Source organism: Lasioglossum baleicum, chromosome 7 (assembly GCF_051020765.1).
Source record: "Lasioglossum baleicum chromosome 7, iyLasBale1, whole genome shotgun sequence".
NCBI classification, from domain to species: domain Eukaryota; kingdom Metazoa; phylum Arthropoda; class Insecta; order Hymenoptera; family Halictidae; genus Lasioglossum; species Lasioglossum baleicum.
This window is the reverse complement of record NC_134935.1, coordinates 10,019,166-10,037,634: the sequence shown is the minus strand read 5'-3', so window position 1 is coordinate 10,037,634 and position 18,469 is coordinate 10,019,166. Positions and strand designations below refer to the sequence as shown.

At 31.5% G+C, this 18,469-nt stretch overlaps 5 protein-coding genes across 16 annotated transcripts; 2 read left to right on the top strand and 3 right to left on the bottom strand.

Moving 5' to 3' along the window:
* Positions 1–599: 599 nt before the first annotated feature.
* Positions 600–5,169, bottom strand: LOC143210770 (uncharacterized). 6 transcript variants are annotated; one of them, XM_076427952.1, is made up of 7 exons: positions 5,153–5,169; positions 4,129–4,331; positions 3,294–3,512; positions 2,991–3,202; positions 2,565–2,896; positions 1,207–2,490; positions 600–825 (listed from the first exon to the last, which is right to left on the bottom strand). In XM_076427952.1, exons 2-7 carry the CDS (start codon positions 4,261–4,263, stop codon positions 626–628), a joined length of 2,382 nt encoding a protein of 793 aa, XP_076284067.1. In that variant the 5' UTR covers positions 4,264–4,331; positions 5,153–5,169; the 3' UTR covers positions 600–625. The 6 variants fall into 6 exon arrangements, with proteins under 6 accessions (XP_076284067.1, XP_076284064.1, XP_076284063.1 ...); XM_076427949.1 differs by lacking the exon at positions 5,153–5,169 and adding an exon at positions 4,884–5,030; XM_076427948.1 differs by lacking the exon at positions 5,153–5,169 and adding an exon at positions 4,743–4,883.
* A 145-nt stretch (positions 5,170–5,314) lies between these two features.
* Positions 5,315–7,145, top strand: Vha14-1 (V-type proton ATPase subunit Vha14-1). The gene is made up of 5 exons (XM_076427980.1): positions 5,315–5,487; positions 5,550–5,631; positions 5,755–5,837; positions 6,499–6,621; positions 6,984–7,145. The coding sequence occupies exons 1-5, from the start codon at positions 5,434–5,436 to the stop codon at positions 7,011–7,013; spliced, it is 372 nt and encodes a 123-aa protein (XP_076284095.1). The 5' UTR covers positions 5,315–5,433; the 3' UTR covers positions 7,014–7,145.
* Positions 7,146–7,449: 304 nt separating this feature from the next.
* Gb (solute carrier family 7 member genderblind) lies at positions 7,450–12,132 on the bottom strand. 7 transcript variants are annotated; one of them, XM_076427962.1, is made up of 12 exons: positions 12,102–12,132; positions 11,784–11,890; positions 10,721–10,886; positions 10,323–10,496; positions 9,943–10,165; positions 9,488–9,837; positions 9,074–9,218; positions 8,873–8,996; positions 8,602–8,802; positions 8,358–8,507; positions 8,103–8,280; positions 7,450–8,015 (listed from the first exon to the last, which is right to left on the bottom strand). In XM_076427962.1, exons 4-12 carry the CDS (start codon positions 10,489–10,491, stop codon positions 7,954–7,956), a joined length of 1,602 nt encoding a protein of 533 aa, XP_076284077.1. In that variant the 5' UTR covers positions 10,492–10,496; positions 10,721–10,886; positions 11,784–11,890; positions 12,102–12,132; the 3' UTR covers positions 7,450–7,953. The 7 variants fall into 7 exon arrangements, with proteins under 7 accessions (XP_076284077.1, XP_076284079.1, XP_076284081.1 ...); XM_076427964.1 differs by having other exon boundaries at positions 11,784–11,835; positions 12,102–12,120; XM_076427966.1 differs by lacking the exons at positions 11,784–11,890; positions 12,102–12,132 and adding an exon at positions 10,995–11,138 and having other exon boundaries at positions 9,488–9,613; positions 9,722–9,837.
* An 83-nt stretch (positions 12,133–12,215) lies between these two features.
* LOC143210779 (uncharacterized) lies at positions 12,216–14,420 on the top strand. Its single transcript, XM_076427969.1, has 4 exons — positions 12,216–13,730; positions 13,805–13,846; positions 13,928–14,079; positions 14,152–14,420. Exons 1-4 carry the CDS (start codon positions 12,491–12,493, stop codon positions 14,299–14,301), a joined length of 1,584 nt encoding a protein of 527 aa, XP_076284084.1. The 5' UTR covers positions 12,216–12,490; the 3' UTR covers positions 14,302–14,420.
* Positions 14,421–15,588: 1,168 nt separating this feature from the next.
* LOC143210784 (vitamin K-dependent protein C) lies at positions 15,589–18,395 on the bottom strand. Its single transcript, XM_076427977.1, has 7 exons — positions 18,157–18,395; positions 17,639–17,723; positions 17,376–17,544; positions 16,893–17,098; positions 16,473–16,684; positions 16,154–16,211; positions 15,589–16,063 (listed from the first exon to the last, which is right to left on the bottom strand). The coding sequence occupies exons 1-7, from the start codon at positions 18,241–18,243 to the stop codon at positions 15,942–15,944; spliced, it is 939 nt and encodes a 312-aa protein (XP_076284092.1). The 5' UTR covers positions 18,244–18,395; the 3' UTR covers positions 15,589–15,941.
* Between the last annotated feature and the right edge of the window lie 74 nt (positions 18,396–18,469).

Sequence of the window (18,469 nt, the reverse complement as noted above, 5' to 3'; positions counted from 1 at the left end):
TTTATTTACAATGGTCAATCATGTCCTCGAAGTACGGCGGTAGATTTAATGTACAGCACTTACTTAGGGTCCATTCCGATTCACGCATGATGCGCATACACTGTATAGTGTAGTATAGGAGTCTCTATACATACACTATACAGTGTATGCGCATCATGCGTGAATCGGAATGCACCCTTGGTGAATAGGCTGACTTACCTAATTTCTCTCAAACATGTTACTCAACTAATTCTATCAAATTTTCACATTTCATTTCGCCTTAACTCAATACCTGATACTTACATTTCATAAATAATTCTATGGTCGAATACAGATGTTAATTAGGGGAAGTCAGCCTTTGTACTAAAATTAAGCTATGAATGTAAATATATGACAATTGTAAAATTAGATGATCTACAACATATATATAATGTACCTAAATACTATGTACATTCGGCTAAATATTTCATGTGCTTTAAAGTGAGAGATATCTCTTTTCCAACAAACATATAAATATTTCCAACTTTTTTGGAAGTATGAACATTATATTATACATATTTCACATTAAAGGAAATAATATAGTAAACAATATTTTTCACATATCACCGCGTCTTGAAGAAGTTCTATGCGTCGTGTCTTAAAGCAATCAAAGTTTCCGTGGTCGTCCCCGCTTTCTTAGTTTTTTAATCTTGCGCGTCACTGATCTCGTGGTATGTAATTTTTTTTGAATGTTTGTTACCGTCTTTGGGGTTTTTCGCATACTTCTATGCTTCTTCAAATGTTGTACGAAAAGCAATCTAGACTTTATCAGCTTCTGGCATATGTGACACCTGCGTACCTTGTGTTCTGTAAAGTGAGAGCACAGAAATAAAATGTTACATGGTACCTAACATTAGTGAACAAATACTTAATATTAACACTAACCGTACCGCGACCGGTCAAATGACTGCTTTCACATTTTTTATTTTTTAATTATTGAAAATATAAAGATGTGCTTTCATTGGAAATTATTCAATAAATTTCTTTATTCGAGCACGTATTATTATAAAAATTGTGAATTATCTAAATAAGTTCAGTCTTGTAATTTTTATAAAACAATGTCTAATATATATAATATGTATAATATGTAAAATATATATATATATATGTATATATATATATCCGATACATTTTGTACCCGGTACGGTTAGTGTTAAAAAATCAACAAAGAGTTTAACGAAAATTTACCAGTTTTTTTTGTACCGTGTTGCAAACAATGTGCTCTCAACAAGGGAGCACTCGGAAACCATCTGCCGCAATCGGAACAACTCAATTTCTTTACTTCCCATGTACAATTTAGTCGTTGATTTCTTTTTCTTTTGATGTTTTTAATCATAGTCAATTCTTTTTTTGATTCAATAGATTCCTTTTTCTCTTCCACCTCTTTAGATTGCCGTTCGATCGACGATTTACTTAATCTACGTTTCTTCCTTTGAGAATGTTCCGAACGCACGTGACGTGCTAAAACCACGACAACATCGAACTTCTCTTGACATATTTTACAAGTATACTCTTTCTTCACCGCATCTTCGTTTGTTCTACTTGAATGTTTAATTTTCTGTTCTTTAAATCGAATCGAATTCGATGGTGATTTCGAACATACTCGTAAATGAGTTTCGAATGCTCTTTGCTGTCGAAAGTTTCTTGCACAGTGTTGGCACTGTAGTAACATCTTTTTGGAATTTGACTGCGACGATTCTTCGTCTGAATCTCCTACCATAATAATTTCATTCTCTTTATCACTAGAATACTTATCCTTACTATCGTCTATAGTTATTTCAACAACATCCCTCTTTGACTGGAGCATATTCTCTTCTTCGTCAACGTCGATTTCAATCACTTCAACTTCCTTACGTTTAACCTTCTTCATTCTTTTCGCGTCGTTACTCCTTTGACGGTATTTCTTCCGTTTACCTCTTTTCTTAACATTGTTGTCCTCTTCGCTCAGAAGAGACGCCGGTTGAATAATTATTTCTGAATCTTCACGGTTCACAGAAATTAATTGTTGTTTACGAGATCTTTTCGTTCTATACTGCATTTGTGTCGATTCAGGTGATACACATTCTATGGAGCCGTTCGCTAGATCTAAATTCGTGTTGTTTGATATTCCATTCATCGTTGAATCTGTAAATAATTCCAGAGATTCTTTTTCACTGTCTACTAAATTCAATTTTCTCTCTGTCAATGTATTGGAAATGTGATTGCAATTAGAATTATTATCCACTGAATGATCGCATTCAGATTGCTTAACATTTGCGAAACTGTCTTGTTCTGTATCAAGTTTCTTATTTAATTGCCGCCTTGATGATTTCGATTCGGCCGTTTTAAGATTCCGAAGTGTTGTTTGAATCTCGTCGAAAGTTAACTCAGAATCAGATTGATCACCTTCGAAGAGAATGTACTGTACAGTTGACTGTTCTAAAATTTCACTGTCGCTTTCATCCTCTTCTTGATATTCTTCCGAATTGTCTGCTAAATCAAAGCAATACTTTATTATACAATTGTATTACAACACAAAACAATAAAGCAATACTTTAAGTACATACCAATATTTACAGGACAATTGTCCATCATTAAGTATGTCAAGTCTGAGTGTTTATCATCAGATGCATATATAATGTTAGAAACTCGTTTCATATGTAGATTTAAATTAGAATCCTCCATCAAGGTTGAGTTTTCTTCCCATGAATCATCTTCCTTTTGCAATGTTTCATGTTTGGTTTCAATTTTGTTTTCGTTGTGTATCAGTATATCGTCTGTTGAATCATTCTTAGAAAAGAATATTGGCGGCTGTGTTGTCAGTAATTGCTTTTTTATTTGTGTTGGTTTCCTTACAGTTCTAACAGCACCTTCACCTATCAATCTTTCAACGTCAGACCTGAAACCATTTCATTATTTGGCATTAGAAATTGAAACCTTTTAATAAAATCTCTAAATTGGACAATAAATATGATATAAAAATTAAGACTCACTTCATGAGAAACTGAAAACTTGTCGGAGGCACTCCAGACTCGTCATACATTGCTACAGCAAAAATTTCTTCTGAATCTTCAACTGCATATAATGCTAACTGTTGACCCGTAGCGGTTACAAATGTAGCTATTGTTTCTTCATCTTCGTATTGGTCATCGCTTGTTATTCTACTACAACCGATTTCAGATTCACTCTCTTCTGGTTCCGATAACTATAGATATGTATAGAAAAAAACATAATGAGTTTTTAATATCTAACTTTAACACTTAATTTCACAGTCTTAAAAATTTTCTAATATTTACCAATATATCCTGATTATTCGCATCATCTGGTAACCATTCCTGTTTAGCAATGTTTGTTGTAGATAACGATACAGAATCTTCAACAAATTCAACAGGTATTGTTGCGTTTATATCTCTTTCAAAATATTCAACTGCTTCTTTAGATTCGCAAACAGCTTCTTCAGAAATTTGTTGGTCTAAATCCATGTTTTCGTCTACTACTATTTCTTCGCCAACAACCTATGAAAATTTATAGTTAAGAAAGTGAACATTTAATCTTGCATAGTTTAGTATTACTCGTCCACGAGAAGTTATTCATTATATACATATAGTAAATATAATCTACTAGGCTCTTGTGTAACATATTAAAGAAATCTGAGATTCGACTCTGCGTTAATGAATTAACAGATTACTGATCGAGGGTATTTTCAACAGTAGCCAAAGCATTTTCCTCAATATCATTGCATCTTTCTATGAAACTTCGTAAAACATTTACATACTATGAAAATAATTCAAGTTAAAGGAAGTTTTATTTCGATTTATAGAGGTTTTTAAAGTGCAGCGGAAGGAAATAAACAAAATTTTTCAAGTTAACGCTAAAGCTATCACTGCCGGTCAAATGACTGGTTTTATATTTTTCAATTTACAATTATTGAAATTATGAAGTTGTTTACATGGAAACTTACTCGATAAATTTCTTTATCTAAAGAAATAGAGCCTTGTCATTTTTATAAGCTAAAATATTTGAATCGTTTTTAGTGCTCGATAGGTTTAGTATTAAAGAGTTCCTTATTATCGAGGTTTGACTGTATATGAGCTTTTTAGTATTGTATTATAATATTGAATATTTCATTACCAGCGACTCTTCTATATGCTCATATTTTGGTAGAACCATAAATTCGGTTGAACTTTCGTCCATTGTACACGGTGTTTGCATGATTTCTTCGGAAACCATTTTTTTATAACTATCAATGTTATCCATAAACGACATGTTTTTGTACTATATTTCTTGCCCACTTATGTCACGTCCTCAGTGCATGTGTTATTAACATGAAGTCCCTAAAACAGAATCAACACATATTTTTAGAATTAATTAGTATAGACAATTTAATTATTAAACATTATCGAAGTCACATCATTCACGAAAATGATAATGGTTTTCTATCCATCAGTACATTTTAGGGTTACAAAATAGTCGCTTTACAATTAGCCATAAATTAATTAAATATATCCTGTTTCGTATGCAATAAAAAAAATGTGTACATCATGAATGCTCGTATTTGTAAATGTATTAGCTAAAAAGAATGCACAACACCTTTGAACAACCATAATGTTCTATAATATCATAACCCAAATAATGTAATTAAAAATGGTTATCGTGGAGCATGTATTCTATTTTATTTACAATGTTTCTTTAATAACTATCAAGTCCGGTTTTCCACACGTATAAGAAGATAGAATAAAACATACATTAAACTATTGAATGTAACACAAGCTTCCGTCTTCCAATTTACGTTCATACATAATTAATATTAGATACACACAGAAGTTATGCTATATATGTACACATGTACTTAAAAACATAACCCCCAGCTATTACGCGTTACGCACGTTTACGCATTTGGGAAGTACATCTTGAAGTTGTCATAGGTTTCGAGTGGATTTTCTTGTCGATGAAATTCTAGCTCGATACAATGTTATGTTTTCGTAACTAAATACTGTACAAGTAAAGATGAAATAGCTAAAAATAGAAATTAAAGTTACATAGACATGCGACTCGATATATCAAAGGAAGCTGCAAAGAGTTCAATGCAGTTCGATGCAAATGCTGCACATCGAAATTGCACGATGCACTCTGCACGATGCAAACATTATTTTACATTTTCACAAGACAAATCGCAGCACTGGTGTGGTCAAGAATAATACAATTATGTACAAAACGTCAATGTGTTCAAGCAATTGTTAATTCTAAACTTGACTACAATTACCCCTTCCACCGCTCTCGATTGGACAAGTTTGGCACGTGATATTCAAGTATATAGCTGAAGTTGTACATATATGTAGGTGTGTCTTGTCAGCTGATGCACTATCAATAATCGTTGTATTAAACTACGTTTGTTTTGCAAAGAAAATCTTCCCTGTCATCCTTATTTCGTTTATAATGGCTCTTCATTCCGCAGGAAAGGGTAAACTTCTCGCAGTGATCGGAGATGAGGTAAATACAATTAATACTTCATGTCTTATATTTTAGAATGAATTACAAAACTTTCGTTTTAGGATACGTGTGTGGGATTTCTTTTGGGTGGAGTTGGCGAGATTAACAAGCACCGTCAATCCAATTTTATGGTTGTAGATAAAAGTATGCATATTTTTCTGTAGGAATTACTTCTTTCTGATTAACTACTCTTAATGTCGATGTGTCATGCTTGATGTTCTTTGAAGATTATTGTTTCAAACTGTACATATAATATACTATTTACAGATACACCGGTGAGCGATATAGAAGATACGTTTAAGCGTTTTATTAAGCGAGATGATATCGATATCATCCTTATCAACCAAAGTGTAAGTATCAAATGTATTTTTAGAAGTTATATATTTTCTCAAAAATGTTAGAAATATTATAGTATAATCACTAGATAGCAGATCTTTCTGCAAAATGGACATTTTCTATCTCAATCACAACAAACTAGAGTGAAGTAGAAATCTATTTTCTTTCTTTATATGTTTAATAGGTTGAAAATAGTATAAGAGTATTTTTAAATTCTTCTAATCTTTTTACTGTTTTAAATTACACCTAACATATTTTTTATGAATGCATAAAATCCGCTGTCTAATAATCACCGACTAGGTATAAGGATAGACCTATTGTCCAATGTATTTTTTCAGCCCACTTTTCGAGAGCCATGTAACATTTCATTTCACGCGATTTAGACTAGTTTATGCCAGAATCTTCGTGTCACAAATAAATACATAAGTCTATTTCTGTTCTGAATAGTTTGTTTTGCGTGCTGGATCACTTCATTTGCATGCAAATAGGTGAAATTAAAATGGTAATGGGGCTACGTGACTCCACAAAAATACATTGGACTAAAGTATCTTGCTTAAAATTCAGTAGAATCCCGTTTCTTTGAATTAACATTCTAATAATATCCTTCTGAGCCGGATGAACGGGATTCTACTGGAATTGTATTTGTACAATAAAAAGTTTTATTATTTGTTTAAGATCGCAGAACTGATTCGTCATGTAATCGATAGTCATACTCAACCAATACCATCGGTCTTAGAAATTCCCAGTAAAGACCATCCCTACGACGCTAGTAAAGACTCCATTCTAAGACGTGCTAAGGTAAGATTATATTATTTCTAACTGCACTAAATAACATACATACATATCTATACTAATCCATATTTTATGCATTCGCATCCTAGATCATTTTCATGTGATATTTGAAATGAAAAATTTATTTTTTAATTTATAATACATAGATATGAAGGTCATTGCCCTTATTTTACTGTAACTATCAAAATGGAATCAGATCGTTTACTTCTAGCGGTTTTCTATCATCGCATATATTTTTCATAAATAATAAAAAATACTTGTACATATTAACCCTTGATAATTAATAACAGAATTGTTATTGAATATTAATTAAACCATAAACATTACTTAAAGGTCAATTAATTAGATTTGTTAATTTTACTTTGCAGGGAATGTTTAACCCAGAAGATATACATTAATCTATGTACATAAAATGTTGAGTCGTATAAAACATATAAAAATCTATGACTTGTATTGTACTTGTTAATCTCTATATGTAATGTTACCACGTTGTTATAGCCTGCACATAAAGAATAGACATGTGTTCTACATTCCAGTATTTATTTTGAACTTCAATAGTTTATTACGACCATTAAGTTCTTTTTGAAATTTCTGTGTATATCTTAATATGTACAGATATATGATATTGCAATAATTTTAAAAAAGTATATATTACTGTACTGTAACATACTCAAACTTTGATTGCCTAAATAAATACGTATGTTACACACAAATGTAATAAGTATAAGAATATTATTTAAAATATATATCTGGGTACACAATAGCATGAACGATTATATTAAAAGACACGGAATCTTCGAAAATATATTCCGAAAAATCAATACATTAATATCATACTCGTGAAAATATTTATTAAAGATTTTCATGCACGTTCGTATAATAATTATATTCAGCTATCACACATTTACTAGCATTAACAAAATCATACAACACCATTACTCAGGTTTCACAATTAACATGTATCATTTAATATATTTCCTGATGTAGAAACTGTAAAGAGTAGAAAACGTATTAATGCTTATAACAATAAATATACACGCACAAATATTAGACAAATTTGTTATTAAAAAAAAACAAACATGATTATTAGAATACCAAGAATAATCACACTATCTACGTATATCCGAACACACGACAGTTATAGCTGTCCAAAATAAATTATAATAGGTAATGGTAAATTATGCTTAATTATGCTTTATAGTTCGTGTACATATTTTGTATACGAAGAACACAGTCATGTGGTAATTGATGGTAACAAAGGGGTTACTATTATTTATGTAGTTAGCATTAGTATGATGAAAGCAGATCAAATTATTCTTAAACTCTTAATATTTGAAGTCAGGTGTCTCGTTCCTCAGTTGCAGACATGAACAGTTTCTGGATAGTATAAGTAACTTTAACTGAAAGTAATAAATTTTTATAATTACTTAATTATGAACAATGTATAAGTGAAGCCAACAATGTATAAGTAATCTTGTATTACGTACAATTCATTTTTTGAAGCCATACTGGCCTATTTGTCCATTTAACGCCCGCAAAATAGGCTGGAATACCAGATAAAGTTATTAAAGTACCTACACCGACTTCGTATGGCCTTTCATAACAAGGAACAATGATCAAAAATGCACATATAGCCACGAATGAGATAGGTATCCATAGAGGCATCTATAAAAGCACATTTTCAAAATATATTTTGGAAAATATATATTTGTGTTTATATTATTATTGATTATGTAACGTACCTTTATTGGTCGATGCATATTTGGTTCTTTATAACGAAGCCATAGAACACCAGCTACTGATAGCATGATAAAGAATGATTCAACTATACTGCAGTACGTGATTAATACAAAAATATCACTTGTACAGAGCATTATTAGAGATAAAATGCACTATAAATAAACACAAAAGGAGAAATTATGGGCGTTTAGAGAAATTACAGATTTATAATTATATTATATGTAAATGTGTATCTTCGATACTTACGAGAAACATTAAGGCAGGCGTAGGTGTAAATCTTGAAACATTAATGTGACCTAACATTGATGGAAAATGACCATTTCTAGCGCCAACAAAACACAATCTAGATGATGTCATAATGTGAACACTCAATCCTCCAAATGCAGACACAGCTACCATTACTGGTATTATCCAAGACATTACACCAAGTATTTGGTCTCCGAATGTCTAACAAAGGTTAATTCAATTAGTTTCTTTTTAAAGACTTATACACGGATACGAAAGAATGTATATTTACCACTGCTATTGCATGAGAAGCAATCATAGCGGTTGGTGTTAAAACTGATAAATACGCAACGTTTGCCAATACATATATCGAAGTAACTAAAGGTAATGATATGTAGATAGCTCGTGGTAAATTTCTGCAAAACCGAGGAATTTGTTCAATATATAAAAGTAAAAGAATTAACATGATACAGTGTAAAGCTATATTACATACACATAAGGATCTTTTAATTCTTCTGTCATGAAGTTTAGATAATTCCACCCAGAGTATGAAAATATACCAGAATAGAAAGCCACTGCAATTTTGCCAGGCTCTGTACGAGTATTTTCAAAAGAATTTTCAAAATTTTCTGTATGACCTACAAATGGATGTTGTTGTTATCAAATCGAAAAAAATGATCTTTAAAAAATGGAAAGTTTTCTCCACTTACAGTCGAGTTGGAAAGTAAATTAATAATTGACGTATACAAGTATGAATATGATATATATCTTTAATAATGTTAATATATGTTTTATTGATGTATTTGCTTATCTAAATACGTTAGTAAAACATATATTATCTTTATTAAAGATATATCATATTCATTTACCTTACTTTCCGACTCTACCATATCTGAATTATGCTTACCTAGTGATAACCAAGTAAGGCCAGCAATGACTATAATTCCTAATGCTCCAATTTTAGTGAACATAAATACATTCTGCATTTTAGATGTTTCTTTAACATCGTAACAATTTGCAAATGTAAGTAAACCTATTAAAAAATTATACAAAGAAGTTATCAGTAATATAAACCACACACACACATTTAAAAGAAGTACTTTGTGTGCATTTTGTTTTAAATTTAAAAAACATGTCTTACAAATAGTGACTGCTGCTATTAATCGTACACTATAGTCTGGAATAGCACAATTTGGAAAGAATGGTTGCAAAACATATTGTGCAAAAGTTAGTCCCATAATAGCATTAGTAGTTGGTCTGAAAATAAATAATCTCGTAATTATTTTCATAGTATTACATTTTGCTTACTCGAGGGTACATATAGTAGTTAAATTTCTTCGTTTCTTAGAAGATTCAACTTACACAACAATTAAATTGGCAGCCCATAAGTACAAGAAAGACGGTAGCGCTCCAAAAGATTCACAGATATAAACATAATCACCACCACTACGAGGTATACAAGTTCCTAATTCAGCATAACATAATGCTCCAATCATAGAGAGTAACCCACATAAAACCCAAATAATTAAAGATACTCCGACGCTTCCTACTTCTGTAATAACACCTTTTGGAGAAATGAAAATACCTAAACAAGCATATAAATTTTATTGTGTTAATACACATAGTACAAATTGTAAATATATCTATGATACTTTATACAATGTATGTTTTTTTTTTGTGCTAATATTTATAACTTATTCACTTATTATATATCAAAACTAAAACTTGTGTGCAATGTTTACCTGAACCGCATATAATTCCTACAATAATTGCAACACCTTCTAAAAGACCAAGCTGTTTTTTCATTTGTACTTTCTCCACACTATCCCTCTGCTTTATGCTCTGTGATTCATTGTCTGAATTTAATAACTGCATTTCTTTTGGAGATTCATCAAATATTTGGGAAACCATCTTGACTATGTGAAATAAATATAATGTATAATAGATCGCACGAGTTAGATATGAATTATGATGCCAGCATAATACAAGGCGAAGCTCTTAATGAAATATATATACATATACTATGAAAGACAATGTAATGATTGTCATATATGTGGTTATTTGAATTTCTTGATCAATTATTACGAATGATTTGAATTTACAAACATTACTTTAGATTTTATAGAGAAAATAAACATACCTCACGGAAGACAAACTGCTCAACTTAACTTATAATACTGACTGTTTCGTTATATTTGGTGTCAGAGGTAGATTCATATATTAACATATAGATTAAAATACCCACATGTTAATTATTATCTATGAACGTCTATTGTCTGAAGGCTTTCTTGAATGTAGGGCATCATCTAAAAATGAAAATGCTTTCAGTGTCGACTAACACAATTTTCGAAAATATACAATAAGTTTTAACGAGATATAAGTAGAATTTAGTAAAGCTTTACAACAATACAGACTAATCAAACAATTTATTTTCCTTTTGGTCTATGAATTCCCAATTTAAATACTTCTATTCAACTAAAAAATAATCGTAGGTTATACATGTGGGAAACGCACGTGCATTGCAATTTTGTAACTGTCATAGACTACCTGCTTGTACTAAGGTAACTAAGGTAAGTATAAGTACACCCTATTTAGGAAGGACTTTCTTATTGCAGAATAAAATAAAGTAAATTTTTAATTAATATTACTAGTATTATACATTGTACATTCTAATAAAAATGTGGTAAAAATATACAAAAAACCGGAAGTGTTATTATGCAAATTTTATTTTTATAAGGTATATTATAGTTACATAAATTATATATATTGATTATAGAGTATACAAACGTATTTTGTATATGCACAAGCGATTTACATTTTATTTATATATATAAGTAGAATAATACAAATACTTTTCAAGAAGCTCACATTGTCAGTATAAATAAATTGTATTCAACTCAACCTTATTGGTGTACACATATAAATATATGTATTCATAATTACATACAAAAAATATGGAACAACAGAAGAACAATCTGCATCATGTGATAAAACAAAGAGAAACAGGTTACAAACTGAATTTTAAAAAGTTTCGTCAAGGTTTTGTACGGCGATATACGCTACAAATATGACTTTTAAATTTTTATATAAGGTGTTCCAAAAGTATGTAATTTAGTATGATGAAAGAAATGTGTGTGTGTGTGTGTAATAAACTATAGACTTATATGCATGATAAGTACCTATAAGTATATATATATACTTACGTGTGTATGTATTTAGACTTATGTACATACAAGCATTCCAAGAATAAAGAATCTATAATATATTTATATATGTTATATACTATGCTTCACAGATCTCAAGTACGTTCCTATTGTAGAAAAATTTTTTATTACAGTCTAGATTTTAAATTAATGAATGTTTAGTAAATAATTATAACATATGTTGTTTACATATATATATAGTTATTATCGTTTATAAGAATTTTAAATATATTCAAAATTTTTTCTATCTAACACAAATTTGTGAAACAATAAACGGTTGATTCATTATACATTAAATATGTTACTGTTAAAACATACACATGTATTTATTTATTTAATTCGGGACATGCATGGACTTGCTTGTAGCAATAATTTAAGGTTATGTTACTAATGTATTCAGCGAACGAAAAAGATGGCGTGTTTGTCGAATTCTGTGATAAGTGTAATAAATGGATTCGCGTTGAAATACGTAAACTGAATTTTGGAAGGTTATGTCCGATAGATTGACATAAACTTTGTACAGAATTGCTGACATAGTATCGGCAATAAGTGTGAGGAAACAGAAGAGAACACAGAGAATTATCATCATCGAAAAAATACGTAACTGATAGTCAATAAAACAAAGTATGACGTCTAGGAAACGATAGAACTATTGCTTTGATAGCCCATCATCTTTTCGAAGGAATAGTTAATAAACAGGAAAAATAATGGAAAAACGCACAGTCCATTCATTTAATGGGCTTGCCATTTTCGTCTTTCTCCTTTATTTTACGAACGTGTCCAGTGATCCAATTAAAACGACAAAGATTATAGATTTTATGAAAAGTGATACAGAATTATGCCCAGTACCAGTATTTTTATATACCGACACTATTATAAGTACTTGTGCTAACGAATCATATCCAGTAGGAACTGTGACAACAGATTATACATTTAGAAATATGTTCTTGTGTCTCATATTTTACGATGCATGGTATAAAGTCTGTCAATCGAGGCAATTGCAGGATTCGTTTAATGCACATTTTACCGATGGAAAAGCTTTTAACAGTTATTTACAGCAATTAGCTCCCAAGGAGGAGGATAAAGATGGAAGTATATTTTGTAAAAACGTTAAGGGCGTAACATTCTCACATGAAAAGATAAAGTCAAAGCTATCATTTCTACACAATTTTGATAGTCACGCTAAGTGTTTACCCTTTTGTTTTGATATGAACGATCACTTTATTCCACTATGTGAAATATTAGCTTGGAGTAAAAATATTGATACCGATGCGAAGAAGTTGGCCACCAAGTCTCAGACAGAAAATATAACGTTAAAAAAGAACCAAAGTCTAAATGAAGATCAAAGTTCGAAAGGACAGAAACCAATCAAGAATTCACAAATTACTACGATCAAGATACACGAAGATAGTAAACCAAATGATGAAGTTGAAGAAAATACATCTTACAAGGATAAGGCAAAGTCATCGAGTTCAGAAAGAAAGCCAGTGCAAACAACTGAAACAAAACTGAACCCTATGAATGATCAGGAACATGGGGATGATCAAACAGTAAGTCGGAAGGAAACAAATATCAAACCAGCTGATCCTAAGGATGTACATACAGAACCAGAGATTTTACAGAAGAAACCACAGGGTGTAAGCAAGGAATCTCAGGATGCAAACAAAAGCTTACAAGATATGAACAAGGGTTTACAAGATGCCGACAAAATTCTACAAAGTATAGACAAGCCGCAAACTACAAACAAGGAATCACAGAATTTAGATAAAGAATTGCAGAATGGAGACAAGGAATTACAAAATATAGACAAGGAACTACAGACTGAGGGTCCACCCACCGTAAATAAAGATTTGCCAATTACAAATAAGGAATCCGATGAACTTGCTGCGAATACTGAAACTAATCCAGATGAATTGAATCGTTCAGGAGATGAAAAATTAATTGATGGTAATGATCTGTAAATATTTGGATTTTTTAATTTCATGTGTAATCTGCACTTGTTTATGTAACTATGTTTTTAGATCAAAATGATCAGGGTGGGCTCGATGCACTTGTTGATACAGGTACAACAATTTGAATATTAAGCTAAAATTTCAACAGGTACATTATTACTGGTCTGTTTTTAATAAGGATCTTTTTCGCAGATCAACCTCAAAATATGCACAAACCTTCAGAAGAAAAGGTATCTTCTTTTCATACTATGAGGACAGACGAAGAATCCCACTTTTTTACATACTTTACCGTACTCTCCTTGATCTCTATTGTTGCGTACATTGGTTATTGTAATAAACAAAAGGTAATGGATTATTTTGAATGAATGAAATTCTTTCTATACACTGTTGCTAATTCCACTTTTTTTATATTATAGATACTAGCGATTGTACTAGAAGGACGAAGATCACGAAACAGTCGTGGTAGACGGCGTCCTAGCACAGCCAATTATCGTAAACTAGATTGTACATTAGAGGAAGCAGTTACGTCACAGTGTAATGCAAATGTTACCCATGTTATATATTAATGCATGTAATGTATTTGATACATCAAAATAACTGTATAATAGCACCCCACGTGCAACGTATTTTGTATTTAAGTATACTTCCATTATAATATGAGTTTATTTTGAACGAATTAACAATCTTTTTGTGTTCTATAAATCTTCACCGTCTTAGAACTATTGCTAAATAATATAGTAAAACTTGATTATAAGTTATCATGGTATAATATTGGGTTGGAACGAAAGTTCGTAGCTCAAAGTTCGTAAAACTCAAAGATAAAATTAGGATATTTATACATAGATTTGTTTAATAACATATTTTCCATCCTTTTCTATTACTTTTTGCCATTTTTTAGGTGGCTTATCATGTTATTCGATAAACCTATGAATAAATATCTTAATTTTAACTTTCGATCCAACCTAATATTTTCCTAAAATTTCACTTTTTATTTGATTTTATTATATCAGAACAATTTTCTTTAATACAAACAAATGAAATCTATATCTTCAGTTGCTTTCTACGTATTACACGTATACTTATTAGATTTATGTACTCTATCGTATTCTTATTAAATATTTTATTTAGCAAGTACATTTTTTATTTACTAGAAATAGGTTCGACTTTTTTTTCAAGTCAATACAGAATTATTTTGGTTTGCTTTTTTATAATGTGTTACATTTGTTCCTCAAGTTCTCACAGTACGGCTTTTAATAATACAATTTTGGTATATGGGTTTGTGGTACTTAGAAAATGCAGTCAGACATTAAAGTTTATATATACCTGATAAAATTCAAATATTAAAAAAAGTTACGCATATTTTATGGATGTTGGCTATTTTTTCGTTGAATTGTGAAAGATAACGACTTTTTTGAGTCTTTGAAAACATGCAATGTCATTATTGTAATTTGATTAATTTCAACATATTATGTGCGGAAAAGGTATTCCTACTGATATTTTGTCCGACAGTGCACAGAAAATGTGTCAATATATTTATAATAACTGCTTATTTACTTTCGTATGTTTTTATTCTCTTCGAGAATGAATGTATTTACACACATCTTCTTCTGTCTAATTTTGATGAATAAATGGAGTCATGTAAATATAATATTAAAAAAATTGTTTCATAATTTTAGTGCACAATGGAGACAGATATTTGTACGTGTTAATATGTATTAATATGAAAGTCTTAGTCATATATTTACAATGAGTTTGCTCGAAATTGTACCGAATTAATTTATCACACGAAATGCCGTCCACTTATACACGGTACGCTCTAAAAATATTGTAAGTTTCAGTATCAAATATTTAATAAATTTCATACAACAATATCATTGCATCCTTTGTCGATAAGCAACGAACCTGTATATAAATAATAAACCGTTTGCTTGTTCTTCCTATGATGCTTTAATTTGTTACATTTTATGAAGTACAGGATAATCGCAATTGTATAACTACGAAAATTGTAGAAATATCTTGATGGGGTGAAGAAATTCTTTTTATCATTGATCATTTGAAGAGGCATAATTGAAGATTGAGGAAATAAAAGTACCCTCGGATTTTTATTGGAACCGTTTCCCTTAAAATTCTTGTACATGTTAAAATTTCATTTCTCAAGTTTCCATTATTCTATTTACAAATAAATAAACAACATACTTTTCTGCTATTATTTAGGACAGTAGCACGCGTCTTTAGTTTGTTGCAATATCCAATTTAGATGCGGACCCACTGTCGTGTAAATCGAAACTGCAGGTTCGTTGCCACATTCATTTACGTCCGAAATGATGCCTGTTGCAAAATATAAATTTTCTTATCAGTAAAGATCCTGTCAATTTTTGTTCACATATATAGAAATAAAGCCCAATAATATTTACATACCAACAAGATCATAGATTCCTGCATACGAACGATATTGAACTGAGAAACCTACATCGTTCTGAAAAAATATATTCATTTTATACTATATGTTTATATAGTTATATGCTTATATGTATAGGAAGCAAAATACATGAATTGATATATGTATGTATAGATTCATTCTGAAATTGCATACCGGAAACCGTTGTTAGTAAATAATAATAAATTACAAGTAATTATTGGTACTGTTCTAAAATAAAAACCAGGATTTTTAAGGATTTAAAAATGAAGGTAATAGGTAAATGCGCGTTGATAATAATTAATTATAATTATATCATACCTCACATACTATAGAATTTCCACCTAAAACACCAGCACAACCGGAGTCTTTGTGGAAGTTCATAGGATTTATTCCGGATTTAATGCATTCATTGTGACCTAAAATCGGAAGTCCTAATTTCCGTGGACGACAGGTTTGATTGTTGTTCTTATCTTCAGTTTTGCTGACTGTCCATCCAACCAGGGTTCCTACTTGACCGAGGTAGGTCGAACCTGGAAGTGAGTATGTTCAGTATGTATAATACGTTTCAGGATAAAAATTGTTAAGCAAAAGCACGAATTTTCAAGTTTAATAATGATTTAAAAAATGTAGATACACTTGTTTTTTAGCACGATGAAACTACAAGGGATGACATCACCCTCTAAATGGTCAATCAGTGTCTTTACTTTTTCGTGATTTTTAAATTTTCTTAAAGAATACCTGGATTCGGCAGACAGATAGGCGATATCCTCCTTTCGAATTTGATTGGTTGGCTTAATTTGATTAACGCCAAATCATGGGCGCGAGAGCCTGGATTATATTCCGGGTAAAGGAACACTGATTCTACGCTGAGCGTCGCCGATGATACGTCCAAGCTGCATTTGTCGTATTCTCCAAGAGAAACTTTGATTTCTGCCGGAGTTATGCTATTAAAATATACACGAATTATTGTCAAATTTGAACAATCACTAGAATAAAATAATTTAGTTAATGAAAGGTTTAATTGCGTCCACTTTGACACTGAAAACGTTACGATAAGTTCAAATTATTATACAGGTTCACTCAGAAAAGTGTGCCACCTAAATTACATAATTAGTTTTTTTATCGAGATGTAAAAGTAATCTTGAGTTTTAAAAATGGAAAAAAGATGGTCATTTCATTTCCTAATGTTGGTTTTATTCTTAAGAGGAGCACGTTACGAACCTGACTAGTTGGCTGGCTGCGGTTAAAATATAACGATCGTTGATCAGGACTCCGCTGAAGGATAATTGCGATCTCACATGAACGTTGGCCAGCCACGGGAACTCGTGCGCTATGGTGTACTCTCCGCCGAGAATCCGCGATTCACCGGATCGATTCGGTCGTCCGCACACTACATATTTATGCACATTCGAACAATTTAACACGAACGTCATTAGAGATTGATGCTGTAAAGCACGGCGATTTACGCAGCATAGTTTACTCACTGCAGCTCCCGCAACTTTTGAATCTGCCGAACAGGAAGTCCAAAACGCCTCTCGTTTGTCTCGTTTTATTTCTCTCGATTAAGTCCTGCCGAATAAGTAGACTTTTTGATCAAACTAATTGAAAATTTTGCGGTCAGTTTGTTTACAATACACGTATGCACGTATTTATGTGCGAATTGTTCGCAGCAAAAGCAAAAATTCAATCAGATATACGAAATCACAGTTTTGTCATGTAAATATGCATTGTGAGCTTCACCATTTAATATTCATTCTCATGCAAACGACAGCGCAGACATTAATACTCGTACGCTACTTGGATGAATATTCATCTGTCATCTATTAATTTATTATTATAGACTCTACTAGAATGTATAAAATTACGCCAATGTTTGTGTAGCGTCGAGGACATACACGATCAGATAGAAAAATATGTGCACACTTTTCAATTCCCGCGTGAATCTAACTGCAAGTAGAAGAAGCGGACGAAACCGGAAGTAGCGAAGGAAGATGCGCCTTACTGGAGTGTCGAATTGGTCGCAGCGAATTGTTCCCGAAATTAGCAGAACGACGCAGACGAGATACTTGACAATGTCTTGTAGCTTCATGGCTTTTCTCTTGACTGTTGGAACGGTACTGGTCTCGGCTAAACAACTGGTTTGTATAGCGGGACTATCGTCGCCCGCATCCAACAGGCCCCCAAGGCTTTTTCTTCGCGATTCCCACGCCTAAGTTCGAAACTTCTTTTCGAGGATACCGATTCGAGAATGTCCTCGACATGTTTCGTTTTCGTTAGGACTTTAGGTGACGGGGAACCGGTTTGCTGGTACTGTT